The sequence below is a fragment of the Mytilus edulis genome, chromosome 12 (genome assembly GCF_963676685.1).
Source record: "Mytilus edulis chromosome 12, xbMytEdul2.2, whole genome shotgun sequence".
In the NCBI taxonomy this organism is placed as follows: domain Eukaryota; kingdom Metazoa; phylum Mollusca; class Bivalvia; order Mytilida; family Mytilidae; genus Mytilus; species Mytilus edulis.
In genome coordinates, this window is record NC_092355.1 from 2,298,815 (window position 1) to 2,319,187 (window position 20,373).

Here is a 20,373-nt window from a genome sequence, read left to right on the forward strand (position 1 = left end):
TACACCTACATAATACCTATAACAAATAATATATACTAAATATTATATGTGTTACTTTGTTCCCAATTGTAATACTTTTACAGTTTTATTTTGTTTGCTTCATTTATAATTAATCTTAACGTTAAATATAGACCAAAAAATTAACAACATTTAAGATTCCATTAATAAAATTTTAACTACCTCTTGCGCAATTTGTTACTGACTCTACATTTCATATTTGACAACAAAAACACCTTATTGCGAAAAAAAATGTCGTTCTCTGTAATGTATTACATTTTTCTAAAATTAGTATATAGTTTCCTTATACTATTTCCTTTCTTTTTTATATATTTATTTTTCATTTGTTTTAAAATTTCAAACCTACTGCCTATCCCTTTTATACATTTACATACGACTATGTTGAGATCTGAGTTAAAATATTATATACATTTAAAACTTAACTAACCTCTTAAAAACTAAAACAATTAAAAAAAAATCCATGACTACTTATGAACAAAACACATCGTTAAGATTTTTTTTTTCAACTCCTTAATTTTAAATTATTTTCTTATTTTTAATTTCTGACAATGATCCTCATAATTGTTTACTTTTCAATTTCAATTTTATTTGAATGCTAGTTTTCCTTTAATATCAATTATCTATTTCACTTAAATTTTGTCATTAAGTTCTGAAGTTCATATGTCTCTTATTTTTTCTTTACAAATATCAGTCTACTACAACAATACTAGTAAATCCCTAAGGGCAAACATATTCATGTTTTTCTTTAAAGTGCTACTTTCTGAAGATACCTCTCTTTTCCTATTAACAATATGTAAATATGGCGTAATCTAACACCATAAAAAAACTTGCACCATTTAATTACTAACATCACTTATGTTAATCAACCGAAGAAGGGGTTGGAATCTAAAATTATAGACTATTTGTTTTCTCTAAACAAATTGTGCGTACACACTACCAACCTACGTAAACCCATCATCAATGGCTAGAATACGCAAACAATGTATCCTCAATGTACCCTTAACTTCATCTACCAAAGGTTCTAATCCAACCTTCATTTACACCGGTGCTCTACTAATTTTACGAAAACATATGTTTTCTAGAATAATTGAGTGTATCTTCAAAAAAACAACCCATAATATGACCAAAAACCACCATTAAATACGGAACCAAAAAATTCTAATGTATCAGACATTTTATCTTTTTACAAATGTACTTTAAACGAAAAACTAGCTTCTCTATAACTTCACAAAAAAAAACCCGGTTTATTATTTTTTTTAAGAATCATATGTGTAATCTATCCTATCTCTTTAACAACACCTACAGCATAAAAAATAACACAAACACAAATAACCTTTCATTCTTATGAACAAAATATGTGTATTCATAATTTTTAAATTGACCTATATATATGGTACCTAAAAATACCTAATAACAAAAATCGTGCCAACCACATTTCGTGAAAAAAACATCAGATTTTAAGCCTTTTAAAAGTACAGCCTCAATCCCTTTAAAATTAAAAACTTTACTTAATATGTGCAACATCCCTTGAAAAGCCTTTTCTTCTTTTTGTACTGACATAGAAATATCTTGATTTTCCATTAAGAAAAATGAAAGTAACTGAGTTCTTACCTTTTGTATTCCTTCGCGTTATTTTAGACAATCCAAGTCGATCGTGGTCAAACGGCATCAAAACGTGACTTATGTGACGAAGTCATTAAGAATAAATATATTTTATTAAGTAATTACAAAGTCAAGAAAGATACTAAAGTTCAAATGTTGAAATGTTCACAAACTGTTTTTAAAGTTCAATTGTTCGAATGTTCAATAGTTCACAATGGCACGTGATCGTATAGTTTTATAAATGTTCAGTCCTTATGGATTACGTTCGGATATTAAGCGCATGATTTCCAGCCTACCCACGATGGGGAAGACCTTGGCGGAATCTCCGGTACCAATAGCTTGTACCAATCTCTTGTACCAATCCCTCCTCTTCAAGTCCAAAGCTGGATCTTATATAGTCCAGTAGTCCATTATCAACGGCCCATAGCTGATGGCCGGTTACTTAATAGTCTGGATGTTAGATAATTCTAGTCTGTGGTTAATTGTCAAACTAACCCCTGAAGGATACATGTTATTTCACAGTAGACATGGTCATTTATTGGCTGCAGGGTATACATGGTATGTCTATAATATTTGAACAGATCGTTATTTAAAAATGTCCAAAGCGTACATGATTGTCATTGAATTATTTAATTCCTTTTTAATAAATTCCTAATTAATACTCCTTGATAATTAATGATATGAAACACAATTGTGTTACAAGATAGTCAACGATAATCTATAAATATCATGTGTTATATTCAATTGTATAAATACTAATATGTCTATATCTTATAATATATTTTCTCTAGATATATGATAATTAAAACACAGGGAAACTTAGCCTTATGTTGTAAGCTTATATAAGAGGTGAACAACATTTGGTGCAATACAGATTTTATAATTGTTAAAAAAAAACAAAGATTAGAGACATCAACTAGCAATGAGAAGTAAAATCACAAAAATACTGAACTCAGGGGAAACAAGAAGTCATACTAGTATACAAAATTTGGCAACCTCATTCATTGCTTCTTTGTTAGTGTAGTTTATTTATGCATGTTAAATCCATCCAAAAAGGAATAAACGATTTTAAGCATACCTATCAACCTGTGACGATGAAAATGCAGGTCATGACCTGCATTGAAGAATCAAATTTCAGGTCATAACGCGTACGAACTTTTTCGAGCTGAATTTCAGTATTTATGGTACATTTTCTTATAATATATATCAAAGATACCAAAACATCAATGCATGTTCACTTTGTTAAGTCATTTTAAATATTATTAAATGTTATTTCATTGCACTTTTAAAGATTTTTTGTAAATTTGTGTAACTCAGTCATATGTGCTTTACATTTTGAGAAAAAATACTACAATCATCAAACACTAGAATTTAATGTAATTCTTAAATGTTTGAGTCTAATGACTATGTAGCCTTTAACCATAATAATTTTTATTTAACAAGGAAATTAGACTATCATAAAATATAGTAATACAGTTAAAGGAAGTATAAATTTTAAAAAATAATTTTCAAAACTTTCATAATTTTCAATAACAAAACTTTACGACAAAAGAGATGTTTTCAGCTTTCCAATTGTGAACTTTCCATTTCTAAGTAGCAACATTCCAGCAACACCTGCATACAGGGTATATATCTTCCAATTGATACGATATTCCCGTGCTTGCATTTCCTATCATGACTTTCTTGCTCACAAGGAAGCTATTAAACCAAGAGTTCCAAATGGTGAAGTTGAAATCATCCCTTCGTAAATTTTACGGACGCCATCACGAGTTGGTTGACCGTTATGGAAAAACCGTTTCACAAATGATATCGGATATGTTCCTATTAATCTCCTTCCCTTTAATGAATATGACCTACCGAATTAGACTATTTACCGGATTTGTAATCACATAAGCAACACGACAGGTGCCACATGTGGAGCAGGATCTGCTTACCCTCCCGGAGCACCTGAGATCACCCCTAGTTTTTGGTGGGGTTCGTGTTGTTTATTCTTTAGTTTTCTATGTTGTGTCATGTGTACTATTGTTTTTCTGTTTGTCTTTTTCATTTTTAGTCATGGCGTTGTCAGTTTGTTTTAGATTTATGAGTTTGACTGTCCCTTTGGTATCTTTCGTCCCTCTTTTAACTTTTTTAAAAAAATTGTATAAAGGTATAAAAATATTGAAAAGTTATTTTTCAATATGTATTTGAATTTTATATTTTTATGATTTAATCTTTTTCACCCATAAAACGTAAATATAAGGAATAATTTTGAATGGTGACAAATAAGGAGAAGTAACTCTAGTTCAGTTTGTAAACCAATGGTGCAATTTATTTACGACCTAAAGCTACTTTAAGATAATTGGTGTTAATTAACAGTGTGTTTGACACCAAAGCTGTCAAGTGAAGCAATGCATTTAATGGGTCACTTAATTTGACAGTTTAAATAGCTAGATGAACTTCCTGTTCATGGAAGAATTACGAATTTGCCGGTATTTCAAAGGAATATTACTTATGAAATCAATCTCAAGGCTAAGAAATATGGGTGAAATCGGGTCATTTTCGGAATTCCCGGGTTATTTCAATGACCCGGCGGGTGTTCCGGGTGATCCCTTAGAATTGTGAAAATCTCGGGTCACACCCGCAGAATACGGGTCAGTTGACAGGTATGTTTTAAGAACTTGAACCGAATCCTTACCCTGACACGCAAATCATTTAATTAACATTAACTCTGACGTATATTCGTGCGTTTGACGTATATCAATTGTTCAATATAAACATCACACAGGTAGAGATATAAAATAACTGTGCAGTTCAAAATATGAACAGAATATAATCTATAGTCTAAGAACTGAATTTAAGGCTGTCGTGCTGATTTTTAAACCTATATAAGTTTTTCCTTATTTGCACAGTATCGTCTATTGTAGACGATCCGGTATATAGTAAATTTGCTGGTGGTCGTTTTTATAGATTTCTTTTATAAAGATTAATCATGTGCGCGTAATATTACTTCTAGTCATAGACTATGGGGTTATAAAACAACAAAGAAATACACTGGCAATAAATCAACTGGAAATGGCACTCTTCACTTCCCTACAAATTTAGAAAATCAAAAATGCTTATTTGTTTAAGGTTATAATGTGCATATCGAAGAACTGCAGTAATTGATTTTTTTTAAATTTTTTTAAATTAAACAATTTTTTATTTAGGACCATTTTGGGCCTGAATTTTGATCAATTTAGAAACAGGGTCCAAAAGTAAGATACTGAATTTAAAGTTACATTTTGCATATCAAAGAATCCAAACAATTCATTGTTTGAATAAATCAAAAGAAGTTTAATTTTAGACACGTTTGACCTCAAAATAGATCAGTTTGAAATATGCGCATTCATTTTCGAATGCTATATGTCTGATGATATTGTTTTATGAATATTAAGTCTGGACGGATTACAGGATACCATTTTTCTGGTTTAAGTTTTAAACCTTTTCTAATTTGGTTATGTTGTTCTCAAATGTGAGCGGCCTCAGTGGTCGAGTGGTCTAAGTATTTACTACTGTAATCATTAGCCAGTTGACACTGAGGTTGGGAGTTTGAACCCCGCTCAAGCAAGTGCACTCGACTCCAATCCTAATTGACTAGAAATGTCAGTGTTCCTATCGAATGTCGATGGTTTTCTGTGGGTACTCTGGCTTCCAACACCAACAAAAATTGGCAGCCACGAAATAGCCCATATTAAAGGCATTAGGGCACAATTACATGCTAAAATAGACAAATTGTAATATATACAACTTTTTGTTTACTTTTTCAGCTGACAATAGTTGAGAATAACTGTTTATATACAAATAATGCATCAGATTGACTAAATTCATGTTCTTAACATTATTTGGCATTTGCCTGATTCTTAGGCGAGCTTAATGTCTTCTATTTAATTGGACTTTACCTCAAATTGTTGTCTCATAAGTTTCTCATTGTTTTATCTTTATTGTTGCGATTCATTCTGCGTCTTATCGTTTATCTATACCGCTTGCCCTTTTCGATCTCCTACCAACAAAGTCGATGGGAACTTTAGGTTTGCAATGTCTGGCTGTCTGTCTGTCTGTCTGTGTGTGTGTCTATCAACCCGTCAGTCCGATAAATCAGTTTACCAGACGTTTCTTCTTCATGCTTGAAGACATTGATTTGATATTTTGTTTATTGTTTGATCATGATAAGTTACAGATTTTAGCTGTATATATATATTTATAATAGATTTCTGTTCAAAGGAAAATAACTAATTTTAAAAAAATCATTTGTAAAAGCCATAATATTTAGATAAATGACATTTGGGATATTTTTCCTTTTCTTTAGTAAATTGCTTGAAGAATTAAGTAGTAGTTTTTTTTTTTTTTTTTTTTTTTTTTTTTTTTTTTTTTTTTATATATATGTAGTTTACACCATTGTAAGTTATCCATCATTCAGGTTTCGTTCCATCACAATGAATTTTTAGCTGGTAGGGGAATATGTATTGCAATGCAATTTTCACAAAATGCTTGTTCAATTTAACGAGGTACCTATTGATGACAATTTTGAAATATGCAGCTTAAAAAATGTGAATATCTCATAGATAAATTACGAACATGCATATCAAAGTTACAATAAAAAAAAAACCAGAGAAAATAATATGATAAGCCACCATGAGTATGCCCGTTTCGTTCACTTGTTTGTGGATTAAAGAGTATCTAGTGTTGCATAATGTTTCTAAATTTAATTAAATGTTCATTGTTTGACGCTCAAAATTGTAGATAGATTTCTGCAGACATATGGCATCAAACCGTCGATTCAGAATTCTGGATACACATATGAATTATTTTTGTTTCAATAATGCATAAGGTGAAGATTACATGTTTTTTATTAGTTTGTTATTTTTTTAACTTGTCACTTTCTATGTTCAGTAGCCTGAATGGAAAGGATGATTTCTATTATTTATTTTATATTCAAAAACAGATTTATTGGAATTCATTCATCATACCATCAATATGACAAGTGTTGAGGAAAAAGAAAGAATGAAATATAAAGAATTGAAAAGTGTCATGAGCAGTCAAAAATCAGAACTCATATCTGGTAATTACAAATTAAGTACAATGTGTTACATTTCTATGCATACATATGAATATTGCCAAGATGTAACGACATATTAGGCATTCTTGTACAAAGGGAGACTATTTGATTACTTATGCTACAACTATCCATATGGTTTAAAATGAAGTGGTATTGAATAAGGTATATTTTGTTTGAATAAGTCTGCTCATTCAATTGCAAACAAGTTAGTGGAATATTGGTGTTTATATATTTTTATTGGTCGTACCACTGTCTGTCTATATCACTCCGCTCATTTCTTACGAAAATTGCATATCACAACTTTTTGACGTCATACGTATGCACCGAAGTTGATGAGTTTGAACCGAACTCATTAAGTCATCTTGCTATTTGCTGAACAAAAAAAGAACACTTGTTTCTGTCATGCAAAATACGCAAATACAACCTGAAATATCGATTATCTGGTTGTTTTTACATAAAAGAAGATTGGTAGTAATTGCAAGTTGAACAACACTTCACAAAAGACCAAATGACACGAAAATATAAACTTTAGGTCACGGTACTGCCTTTAAAAATTAGCAAAGCCCCTACCGCATTGTGAGCTATAACAGCCCCTGAAATGACAAAAATGTTGTATCACAATTCAATCGAATACTAACAGTATAGATATTCCAATTGGGTGGAGATAAATAAGGCATCGGTGGTGTTATATCATTACTCGATTAAGGAGTGAAAATTAAGTAACACACACAAAATCATTATCTGTCCACTATTTTGTGCTTATTTTAGAATTAAACATGTTAAATTTAGACCAGATCAGCATTTAAGCAAATTATAAAAATAATGATTCAGGATTATAGTATGAGGATACTGATAATATATTACGTCTATATTAGGCTAGATACGGGCTTAAACATGTTGAACTCGCAGTGAAATGAAAAGTTTTGTTTGCCTCGTTGGGAAAGCCTCATTGTGACTTCGAGTTCAAACACACTGATAAAGAGTCTGTCCCTTCGCTTATTACGTACTTAATTTGCTGTGCATGTGTCATGGATGGATTTTTTTTGGGTCTTTTACAAAATCTTATTTCTCTATTTGTTCATTTTTGTCGAGCCTGCTACTTTTGTCGCAGAAAGCTCGACACAGGGATAGTGATCCCGAGGCGGCGGGGTTAGTTCACCCCTTAAAAGCTTTATATTTAAAAAGGTTTTAGACCTGGTTGTACATATTTTGTATATAGATGACTTATGTTACAAAATTTCTGTCTTTCATATGTCCACTGTACTCGACCTCATTTTTATGGTTCAGTGACTACTTGAAAAGTAATGTTAATTGATCTCTAATATGAGTTAAAAGATACCTATATTATGTACGTACCTTCCAATTGCAAGGTCCTGATGCACTTCAGACAGTTTTAACTAGACCTTGACGTCATTTCATTGATCAATGATCAAGATTAAATTTTTATGGTCAACCATATACTTTATGCAATAGGTCTAGTATATTTGGTGTATGGAAGGATTGTAAGGTGTCCATGGCAGGAGTCTTTTGACCTTAACCTCATTTTTGGAAAATGACGCTATTAGTGGCATGTTTCCGATACCATTGACAAGAGCTTACGGAAGTCGATTATTGCCTTTGCCTACCGCACTCGGTTTCATATATACTTTTTTTATATACTAACTGGAAACTGCTTGTATTACGCTACACTCGAACGGGAACCATTTTACATACTTCATTTTATTTACCAAATTTATATCTTGACCTGTTCATATGTTTTTTGTTATTAAATGGTATTTGGAGCTATCCCTTTGTTTTATTTTTATATTCAAGCTTTCACTGTTATGCACATGTCTTACAATCGTAAACAATCGGTATGTATACATGATAAATAATCCGTTTTGTTATGGTGTTGGAATTTTTACCCTCCAATGATCAGCAATCGATAGACAAAATAGTTCTCCTCAAACATGTAAGCCTTTCATGCCATTTCAACTTTACAATCATTACAAAAAGTGATAATCGGAATCATTTTGATATCCATTGGATAGAAACTGGACTTTATCCAGATTTACGAAGATTTAAAACATCGGAAATTAGAAATAAGGTTATACCCACGCGGTGCGTATGAATCTTTGTTTACAAAACAGGATTTCGGAACGTCTCTAGTTTTTATGTAGTAAGCCACGATAAACTGAAACTGAAAGTAAACAGTTCTGCGGTAAGCTAGAGTCACACATTTACGATTTTTGCTGCCGTCCTTGACAGGACCATTCCCCATTAAAATTTGTCAAAAGTCTGATCAAGATCATGTAAAACAAATAATTTAATCACGCGAACAATCATATATTGTTTAGGACGCGTCGATTTTGAACCGTTTACAATCGAATTTATCCCGATAATCCCGTTTTCAATCCGCTTCTAATTCAATTTGTATCCTTCGGTCTTATGCGGGGTTCACACAATGCCGATTATTTCTCTCGTTAAAGACCAGACAGTGATACGACACAAAAAGTGAAAAAGTTATGGTTAAAAAATGAATATCAATTACATGGGTCAACATGGTCAAGGGCAGAGTTGTTATAAAAAACAATAATACAGACCGATGGTTTCAAGTTTCATATAAAGCGACCTGACTGACATGAAATAAAAAATCAAAAGAGTATCCCTATTTTTCTAATCTTCATGGTGAAATAAAACTAGTAAAACAATATTACACTATTGTCTAAATATACAGAAATATAATTTGCTTCAAGTAACAGAAATAACTAGGTCACTAGTAACTTATTTAATGAGTATGTGGGGTATAAGAGCTCCCTAACAATAGAATCTTCACAATCATTTGGTTTGAAAAGGATACAGTAGCCTATATTCTTGATTTAGAAAAATGTAGTTGCAAGAAAAAAATCACACTACTTAGAATACTTAAGGTGGCTCGGCCCTTTAACAGTGCGCATATTTTAACGCATGTTTCTTACGACGACTGCCTTGGGAACGGTCGCTTTTAGGGGTCTTCTCAAAAATAGCTTTGACGACCTTGGAACGCGGGCGTGTATGAAAGCACCCTTGACGATGTAAACAAATGTCGAAATGATACAAAACGTTCTTCAAAACAGGAAATATGTTCGATCAGAAATTCAGAGTGCTTTCTTCATTTTTCGCATAAAAGTTAAAAAGGACAGAAATATACATGAATATAACATTAAAAAAAAAAAGAATATATATAAATACTGACAAAGTCACATGTATGACGTCGCCGGTATTTGGTGCCGCTTCGCAAAGCCCAAAACGCATTCTCATCTTACACGGTCGCCTCTTGGGTCCGTTCGTACCATATTTTAAATCCACTTAAATACCGGTTGAATTAAATGATGTCTTGGAGATTTATTTTTGAAAATGTTTTGCCAATGACGCAATGATTAACTGTAAACAAATGATAGCGATGTAAACAACTTCATGTCATCGTACAGCTTTCGAAATCAGGTAAACTTGCATAGGCTGATACGGTGGGGGGGGGGGGGGGGGGGGGGGGCTGGCGCCCCCCCTTTCGTGGGAAAAATTTGATTATATAGGGAATCATTGAAGCATGACTAGAGCCCCCCCCCCCCTTTTTAGGAAAAGGTCTGGATCCGCCACTGACTTGTGACCCGTATCAGAGACATATGTGTATATATGTCTCTGCCTGTATAGTATGCTTGAAAGCATCGGGCGGGTTTATTTTCAAGCTATAATCCGTTTGGCGTTTTATAACAGTTTGTTTCTGTCATAAATCTATTTAAAACTTGAAATATCTTTATTTCCAAGTATTTTTTGGGGTTTATTCCCGAGTATGCGACATATTTTTCCACAGCAAAATTTTGATAATTATAGAATATTTTTTATTTTCCCAAAAACAAATTTGAACATGCCAATTTTCTAAGGCAGTGTCTGCGCGTACCCGCATGCGGGTACGAATAGCAAAATTGCCGTTCGTAGGCTACGCGTACCCACATCCGGTTTATAATAAATTGCCATCGGATCGGGAATTAAATGTAAAATATATACAGAAATTATCGCAACTGGTGAATAAAATTGATCAACTACTTAGAAGTTTTATAAACATTTATATATATGTAAGTGAACAGTTTTCTCGGTTAATAAATATTCTTAAAATGGGAAAAGAGTGATATACATGGAGGGCAGACATTTCAAAGTTATCATGAATTGGAACAATTTGTTCAAAAGTATCAGTCGATTAATTTCATACAATTGTATATAAAAACAAACTCGGAGTCAATTGCAGCTGCAGAGAAAAGAAGAACTGGAAACACAAAAAATAAAGAGGAAATCAAGTTTTACAGAATAATTTTTTCCTGTATTCACGGAGGCAAAAAATTCTAAACAAATTCGACAGGGAAAATTAAGGCCTAATACATTATTTCTGAAAAACAAAGGCCGATGCCAATAATCTTCTATGAAAGCTTCGTAAATAGATAACAAAATGTTTAAAGAAAATGCAATTTAAACCTTCAGCGCATCAAAAAATATTTTGCCTCTGAGGCGTAGAAGCAACTTAAAATTCGGATATTATATTATAGGACTATAGTTTACAGGGACTGTATATTTCATTTTCAATCAGTACATGTGCATTTAATTTGCAAGGTTTATTATATATTATTAACTTATAAATACAATTCGAAAATATTATTTGTCATAGTACCCTAGCTTCACTCGTTCTACTCGAAATCCCCATATTATCGATAATTTCTGTATATTCTGTACGTTTAATTCCCGATTTGATTGCATTTTATTATAAAACCGGATGTGGTTACGCGTAGCCTACGAATGTCAATTTGACTATTCGTACGCAGACACTGCCATTTTCTAACAGACTTAATACTTGACAGGCACACCTAGCATTTTAATTTAAAGATTTGTTTACCTGCACGAAAATCATTTGAATTTTTTTCTCGTATCACAATTCCATGATTTCCGGAACACTAGACTAAGTCCTATAATCTAAGACCTCGGGGCCAATGTTTTCTATTTTTATGATACTTTTCTTCTATTACTTATTTTGTTGATTTGCAATTTTCTGTTGTATCTATCAATATGTCAACCGAGTTCATATTAAAAAAAAAATATCAGCATTAAAACTAAAATAATTGAATCAGAGCACTGAGTGTTATTAAAATAGACTAATGGATCCAGCAACTTATTTCACTAAAATGATTATTTGTTTTCCTGCAGAAATAAAACGACACTTCAATAATTTGCTGTTTTCCGCCTTTTCATGAAGATGAAAATTGATCAATCGGGGTGGATCCAGCCATTTTAAAAGGGGGTTTCCAACCCAGGACAAAAAGAGGGTGTTCCAACTATATTTCCCCATTCTATCTTCCAAAAAAGGGGAGTTCCAATCCTCGGAAACCTCCCCCTGGATCCACCACTGTCAAAAGTAACCGGGACTGGCCTAGTATTCCGACCTTATATATCGGTCTATGATATAATTCCTCAATACTGCATGCTTTGCGGAGAACCATGTTTCATCATGTCGGGATTTTGCTAGGACATACACCCGCAGCGTGCCGGACAGTCTCAACCACTACTAAATACTTTATATATAAAAACAAAATCTATACTACTAGGTTCAGGGAAAGTTTGGATTGTAATTTAAAAACTACGCCCAGTACACAGGAACGCTATATTAGCCGGGGATGTTGGCAAACTTTAACTTCTATCTTAATTTTTGACATGCTTTTTTAAAAGGTAAGCTAATAAGGAAAGTTCTTGATTAAAAAAAATATAGTTGAGTGATGTCATTGCGGTAAAAAATATGAATGACAATTTTGTTTGTGAACACTGATTTGATCTTACCATTGCAAAGAAATGCATATCTAATCATCGATCTATGCGTGATGATAAAAGGAGATAATGTCTTTTTTATTTATAATATTGAATTTTGTGGATAGTTGTTTCATTGGCAATCATACCACATCTGCTTATTTTCATATCGTGTGGTTAACATAGAAATATGACTAATCTGACAGATGATCCCTTGATTATACAGGGTGTTCAAACAGCTGGATATATACATACGAAGCCTCGTAGGGTAAAAAAACTTTGTCTACACATGCACCAAGCATAATTGTCCATTCATTTTCTTATGGCAGTCCATATATCTAGCTCCTCTTACTTTGCATAACTTTCATAATTGATACTTATCTGCATGTTCTCATCCGTATTAAGCTTGAAATATTTGCCAGTGATCATTCAGTATGCAAATTAAATTTTCATTATGTGCAATCATATAAAAAAACGTAATTTCTGGGACTTTTATTTGTTTGACTATGTGGTATATCAGTTTATAGTAATTGTTGAAGTCCGTACGGGAACATAATTGTTATCTTCTCTGTAAATTGGTCTCTGGTGAAGAGTTGCCTCATAAACAATGATACCCCATCTTCCTATTTTTATACCCTATGCAACGAAGTTGCGCAGGGTATAACGTTTTTGACCCGTCCGTCCATCAGCCAGTCTATCTGTCCTGTTTCTTGTCATCACAACTCCTCTCAAACCGACCAACAAAATTTCATGAAACCTTTTTAGATAATAAGGACATACTATGCAGATGTGCATATCGACAGGAAATTACGAGTCAAATTTGTTCTAGGAGTTATGCCCCTTTGAACTTATTTGCTTCAATATACTACTGCATGTTTGTCCTTGCAACTCCTCTCAAACCGCACAATAGAATTTTATGAAACCTTTTTAGATAAGGACATACTATTTTGATGTACACATTTTTTTTTCTAGGAGTAAGGCCCCTTTGAACTTATTTGCTTCAATATACTACTGCAACATTTTGTCATTGCAACTCCTCTCAAACCGCACAACAGAATTTCATGAAAACTTTTTAGATAATAAGGACATACTATGTAGATGTGCATATCAACAGAAAATTATCGTATTTCAATTTTTTTTTCTTATACCATTTTTTTTCTTAGTCATTTTATTTCTTCAGTGGCAATGTGGAGACTGACTGCCAAAGCGGGTCCGGCTTCAGTTATTCACAATATAATCAACCAATGAGCCTGCACCCTATGTGGGACTCTGTAACAATCATCCCATCAACCAAATATTTTGAAACATATTTAGAATTCAATAAACAGACAAGTCCATGAAAATGAGGTTAAGTTCAGATAAACCCTGCAAGACAGACATATTTGTTTTTCATTCATTATTTTTTTACATAAATCACCCATTAGTTTTCTCATTTGAAATGTTTTAAACTGTTCATTTGTCATTTTGAAGCCTTTAAAACCAACTATGCAGAACAGGTTTTACTCATTGTTGAAGTCCATATGGTGACCTACATGTATAGTTATTTCTGTGTTATTTGGTCTCCAAGTTTGTGTCTCATTTACAATCATATCACATCCTCTTATTTGATATTTTAATTTGTTATAATACATTTAATAATCTTTTCCTACACCAAATATACATGAAGATGACCTATTTATTTCACAATATAGCATATTAAAACAGAATTGTAAATTATTGCACGCAATAGTTTATCTACTACATGTACCTTTTAGTATTTATTATTTTTGAGTATATGTCCGACATGTTGATGACGGACAGTCAATGGTATACCTTAATATGTCCCGAAAACGGGCATAAAAAAAAGCCTCAACTAAATCAAATTTTTGAAACGTGATTGATTTTATTCCTCTAATATCTATGAGATCAAATTTATAAAAAAATTATTAATATAATTAATTTCAATGTACTAGTATACATGTAAGAATTGTTGCCATTTATACATCATGTATATGTACAATCAGTTGCTGATCAGCTCTATATTTTCATTATTTTTATTCTCCTTCACTGTTTTTTTTTTATAAGACTCATATATATGATCTGTATTCATTATTGGGACAGGTAGCAATATATATAGGTGAAGTAGGTCCTTTTGATTGGATTTTTTTAAAGGATTTTGACAGCACTAAAGCATATACATGTAGTTCCAATTTATAGTTGATCTTAGCTCCTTAAGTGGATTGTGGCAACAGATATTGCATATATACATGTAGAATGTTGTTCTCAAGTTTCAGCACTTTACGCATAGTTTCCGGTTGCCAGACTAGAATATGATACTGGCTTCTCATGAAATTCTGTCAGAACTTTGCCAATAGTTTCCAAGTAAAGTTGAACATTCCAAGATCACTCCTTCCATTTGCAATGTACATGTACAAATGTACTTGCAGCCTGAAATTAAATATCAGAGTAATTCTGTCAGAAAATCAACAATTATTGACATTCAAAAGCATATAGATGTAGACTAGTTCATAATAGGTAATGTGTCCATGGGACACAGATGAGCAACCGCTTGCATATAAAGAATGAAAAGAGTGACACCACCCAAATTTGTACTTGATCTGAGTGTTGTTGTATTAAGCATTGCATATAAGTTTCAGAACATTTGGATGAAGCAAACTTGTGTTAAAGAAAGGAACAAAAATTCAGCATTTTTTTAATTTTGTAAAGGGGCATATCTCTAGAACAGTAAAAGCGACCTCACCAAAAATTCAAACTTTATGTTTGTTTGTTTGTAGTATCATATATATATATGCATTAATTGTGTGTTAGTTTCATACCATTGGTAGAGGCAAACTGAAGTTGGAGAACAGAATCCAAATTTGGGAGGTACATGCAAGTTTGATAAGACTGACAATGCAAGGGTAACCTTAAAAGAAGTAGAATGGTATAAATAATTATGTGTTTATTTGATAATAGGTTCGTTTTCATGTGTTTTTGTTTTCTCTTGAGAACACATAAAATATTTTTTTATAATTTAATTTGGTTGAATATATATCGAATTTCTGAACAGAAAATAATGAAAATGAGACATAAAAAAATATAGCCAAAAAATAAACCTGTGATAATTATAATACTGCTTCTATTGGTACATGGATGCTAAAAATCAATCCAAAATATTTTTTTTTTTAAATCTAGTTTTATATACAATATACATTAACAGCTAAAAATCTCAAGTGACAAATACTTATGGCCACACTCTGTACATGTTTAACCCTGATATTTCTATTACTAGACCTTAAGACATTTTTGTATACCTAACAGAATTAGGGGGGGGGGGGTTAATGGTAAACAAATTGTGATTGATCAAGACGAATCCTTCAATAAGGTGTAGGGTTTATCATTTACAAATTAGGCCAAATATTTCATATTCTCAAGAAAAAAACCAAATCAATCAAACCCCTTGAGGACCTTAATTGAGGGGTGGACAGGGGTAAGGAGACAGGGGAATGAGGGATCAGAGAAAAGGGGGTATCTTGGAAATATATTTTGTCATTTTTATTTTGTCTTGGAGCAAGGAGATGGAAGTATTGAAGTAATAAAAAGGGGGGGATTTTAGGGTAGAAAGGGAAGGGAAATATAGTTAGGGCTAAGCCTATAAGGAGTAGAAACTGTTCCGAGGGAAGTTATGGGGTACCCCACATACATATGACCCTGACTTGGCTACCAAATTAGATATTACAAATGATGATTAAAAAAGACTAATTCATTGACACTAACGGTAGCGTAATAATGACAGTTGTAGTGCTTCATAGTAGATATCATCCCTTCCTCTTCGGCCGTTTGCACACGGATATTTTTCAAAACTGGCCAGCCATGTTTACAACTTGTCTGTAAACGGTAAAATAAACACATAAATAAGATACCTGCTGTAACGATCTATAACATTAAACATGGAACAGAAATTGAGCCGGTGCAAGGTTTCAGCCGCAGTGATTTTCAACAGTAGCGAGTATTTTGAGACAACCCCCAAGTTTGTATTATTCGTTATACTGATAACATTTGGCTGCCTAATATATCAAAATCTATGTTTTCTTATGTAATAACTCTACCTTCATCGTTGTATATTCGCCACAATGTCTGTTATGCATGTACATGGTCGTATGACGTCTTGAAAGGCTATTATAATTTTTTTCTTTGACGCCTTACATCAACGTCATAACGCCAAACTCATATATTCAGTTGGACTTTGATAAGGAATTTACTGCTTTATAAAAACGTTTAGCTGATTTCTCCTCTAGATGCTTCATTTAAGGTGTATAAAATATATTTTTGAACCAAACTCGGTACATTTTGACCAACCTGAATTTCCGGATAATGTAAAACAATGGTTCCGGAAATTCGGGTTTTACCGAGTTTGGTGTAAAAATTATTTTATAATCTCCTAAAAAGAAATCCGACAAACGTTTTAAAAAATGCAGTCGACATGTTCCCGCCTCGGATGGAATTGTTACTTATATTATTATTTCTGTAGGGATTAATTGGAAATATTTTCGTAAAACAAACACATAAAAGGTAAGAATTTTTATATATGCATTTTGTTTTAGCCTTCTTTGAAAATTTGATTGCTAAATTGGGTCTCAAAGTTGAGAGCAAAATATGCTCTCAAAGTCCAACCGAAAATGGCGGCTTCAGCATTATGACGTCGAAGTAAGGCGTCAAAGAAAAAAATTATAATAGCCTTTCAAGACGTCATAATTATTTGGACTATATAGTATGCTGCTCGGCAATGGCGACCTTGAAATTCCTCTGGTCCGATAATGGCGCCAAATTAGAGGGAAGCAACTCGCGCCAGACAAAATTACCGTATTTCACCAAAATAATCAAAATTTCGCTTTTTGATAAAAAACAGTAATACGATAACCACATTTATATTCATTGATCGTTCATTGATATAATTACAAACATTATTTTATTAAAGCCATCAATAAAGAATTCACAATTAATTAATTAATGGAGTCCATTGAAATCAGACCTTATGGGGTAGAGGGGTTAAACAAAAGCTCGTAACTTTTTTAAAAGCCTGGTGACCCCCATTTTATTTTACCTTAAAATGTTCGAAAAGTTCATAGCTTTGACATATCTGTTTTTAAAAAAATCTACCGGGGAAATTTTACGAAAAATCGATTAAACCAATATTTTTTGCCTTAAACTGAAATTAGAAAATGCAAAATTTAGACATTAATCTGAAAATAAAAGGATTTTTAAGTCAAAAACAACGAAGGCAAAGGTTTACATTTCAAATTCTAATGTTTTTTCACATAAAAATCATACTGACTTGGTTTTAAAAGTCTTTGAATTTGATGTAACCGTTATTGTTGAAAGGATGGGCATGTTTGGAAAAAGGGTCAAAATCGCACATTTCGCTTCAATTTGAGGGGAAAACGAGCCTGGTGACCCCCTTTTTTCTTTGCATTTTTGGATTCAGCATAAAAAGATCTACAAAATATGTGAAAATAAAAAAATTCTACCGGGGGTCCTTATTGGGGTGAGCCACCTTAAGATCATTCAGGTAGTCTTTATTTATATGTACAAATGAACAGCCAATAGTAAGTGGATACTGTAGATCATTCAGGTAGTTTTGACCTATTCATGTGAACTGAAAAAAACAGACACATATACGAATATCAATTATATGCTAACGAGACATGTTACAGCGTGAAACTCAAGACTTGCATAAAAATGTCACAATATTAGAGACAGTGGCGTCATTTTTCCTCAAAGGTTTCAGCTGTTTGATTCTGGTTCAGTGGTCAAGGTATCACCAGCCAAGTAGTCAACACTTCGGTGTTGACATGAATATCAATAATGTGGTCATTTTTATAAATTTCCTGTTTACAAAACTTGGGATTTTTGACAACTAAGGATTTTCTTATCCCAGGCATAGATTACCTTAGCCGTATTTGGCACAACTTTTTGGAATTTTGGATCCTCAATGCTCTTCTACTTTGTACTTGTTTGGCTTTATAAATATTTTGATGAGCGTCACTGATGAGTCTTGTGTAGACGAAACGCGCGTCCGGCGTACTAAATTATAATCCTGGTACCTTTGATAACTATTTAAACCACTGGGTCGATGCCACTGCTAGTGGACGTTTCGTCCCCGAGGGTATCACCAGCCCAGTAGTCAACACTTCGGTGTTGACATTAATAGCAATAATGTGGTCATTTTTATAAATTTTCTGTTTACAAAACTTGGAATTTTTGAAAACTAAGGATTTTCTTATCCCAGGCATAGATTACCTTTGGGATTTTGGATCCTCGATGCTTTTCAACTTTGTACTTGTTTGGCTTTATAAACATGATAAATATTTTGATATGAGCGTCACTGATGAGTCTTGTGTAGACGAAACGCGTGTCAAGCTTACTAAATTATAATCATGGTACCTTTGATAACTATTACGTTTTTTAGTTTTGGATTTTTTTTCTAATACAATATGCAATAGGTCAACTATATTTGTTGTAATGAACTATTTTATGTTATTCACGTAGGTTTATTTGACATAGACCTTATCTTCATTGTTCATTGGTCATCTATCTTATTTTTGTTCAACAGTGATTCTGACATACTCAACCCGTACGGTTTTGTACAATTCAATTATTTCTTGTTTTTTATCTATAGATGGAGCTGTTTTAGACAAGTTTATTTTAAACGTCATTAATAAAATTGATAAAAATGCTCACTATACAAAATATGAGTTTGATAACTGAATACTTTACGGTGATTCTCTGTGTCTCGCCTGTTTAATTTTAACATACACATGTTTTTATACAAATTGCTGTAGATGTTGATATACGTGATCCGGAGAAAAAAGCAAACAAGAAATTGATGGAATCACAAGCTAGCCAAAGTCGAAGGCCTGAATTAGACCAGACAGAGGAAAAGAGCGAGTTAAGCCTTCGAATATCAGAAATAAGACATGAATACGGTAGGTTACACTTATCTATAATCTGTATTCAAAGATATTTACTGCTGTGTTCAATAATGGTATTAGGATAAAAAAAAATGGACTGAACCTGAGAATCGTTGACAAATCAATACTCGTCTGAATCAGTAAAATTGGCACCGTTAAAGTTGTTTTATAGTAATGTATATGTATTTTTTGTAGTAGCTAATAAAAATATTCATGTTACTGATATATCGGTGTATGATTAAGGCTCTATTGACATGTAAAAGTGTAGAAAAGCTATTAAACCTAGAGTTAAAAATGGAGAAGATGAAATTTTCTCAATTTTGTTGAACGTTATGGAATAAAAGTTTCACAAATGATATCGGGTAAGTTCCTTATGTCTTCACTTTAATTCCGTTCCTTTTCAAGAATGTTATCTACCGAATTATAGACTAATTTTGTAATAATATGGGCGACAGGACGGGTGCCACATGTGGAAAACGATCTGTGTACCATTCCAGACGACCTGAGATCATCCTCAGTTTTTGGTAGTGTTCGTTTTGCTTAGTTTTTAGCTTTCTTTGGTGTGTCTTGTGTCCTATTATTTGTCTTTTTATATTTTTTTAGCCATGTTTTTTTTTATCTTTGAATTTGGCTGTATCTTCCGCCCCTCATTAATGCAAAGGTTGTCCTTCAAATAGAAATCAGATTATACAAATCCATTTCATATTAACAGGAAGTATCATACTGAAAATTTAAGACGATTTACATGTTAAATGTTTATATGCATAGAAGTGTCACGTGCGGGAAATGACGGACGGGATTGTTTTAACGACATTGGAAACATATCTACTTTCAACTGTACAATGGATGTTCCAGAACAGTCAACCTACTGGGGATGGCTTTCAACTAAACCACTTGGTTTCATAGCTTCCTTTCGAGCAACTA

General features: G+C 32.7%; 1 protein-coding gene across 1 annotated transcript in view; it reads left to right on the top strand.

Annotated features, from left to right (window-relative positions):
• The window catches only part of LOC139499465 (uncharacterized), a 51,604-nt gene that overhangs the window by 12,965 nt on the left and 18,266 nt on the right, over window positions 1–20,373 (top strand). The window contains exons 6-7 of the mRNA XM_071288144.1: window positions 6,584–6,700; window positions 19,321–19,464. Coding sequence (XP_071144245.1) covers window positions 6,584–6,700; window positions 19,321–19,464 — 261 coding nt within the window. The remainder of the gene's footprint in view (window positions 1–6,583; window positions 6,701–19,320; window positions 19,465–20,373) is intronic.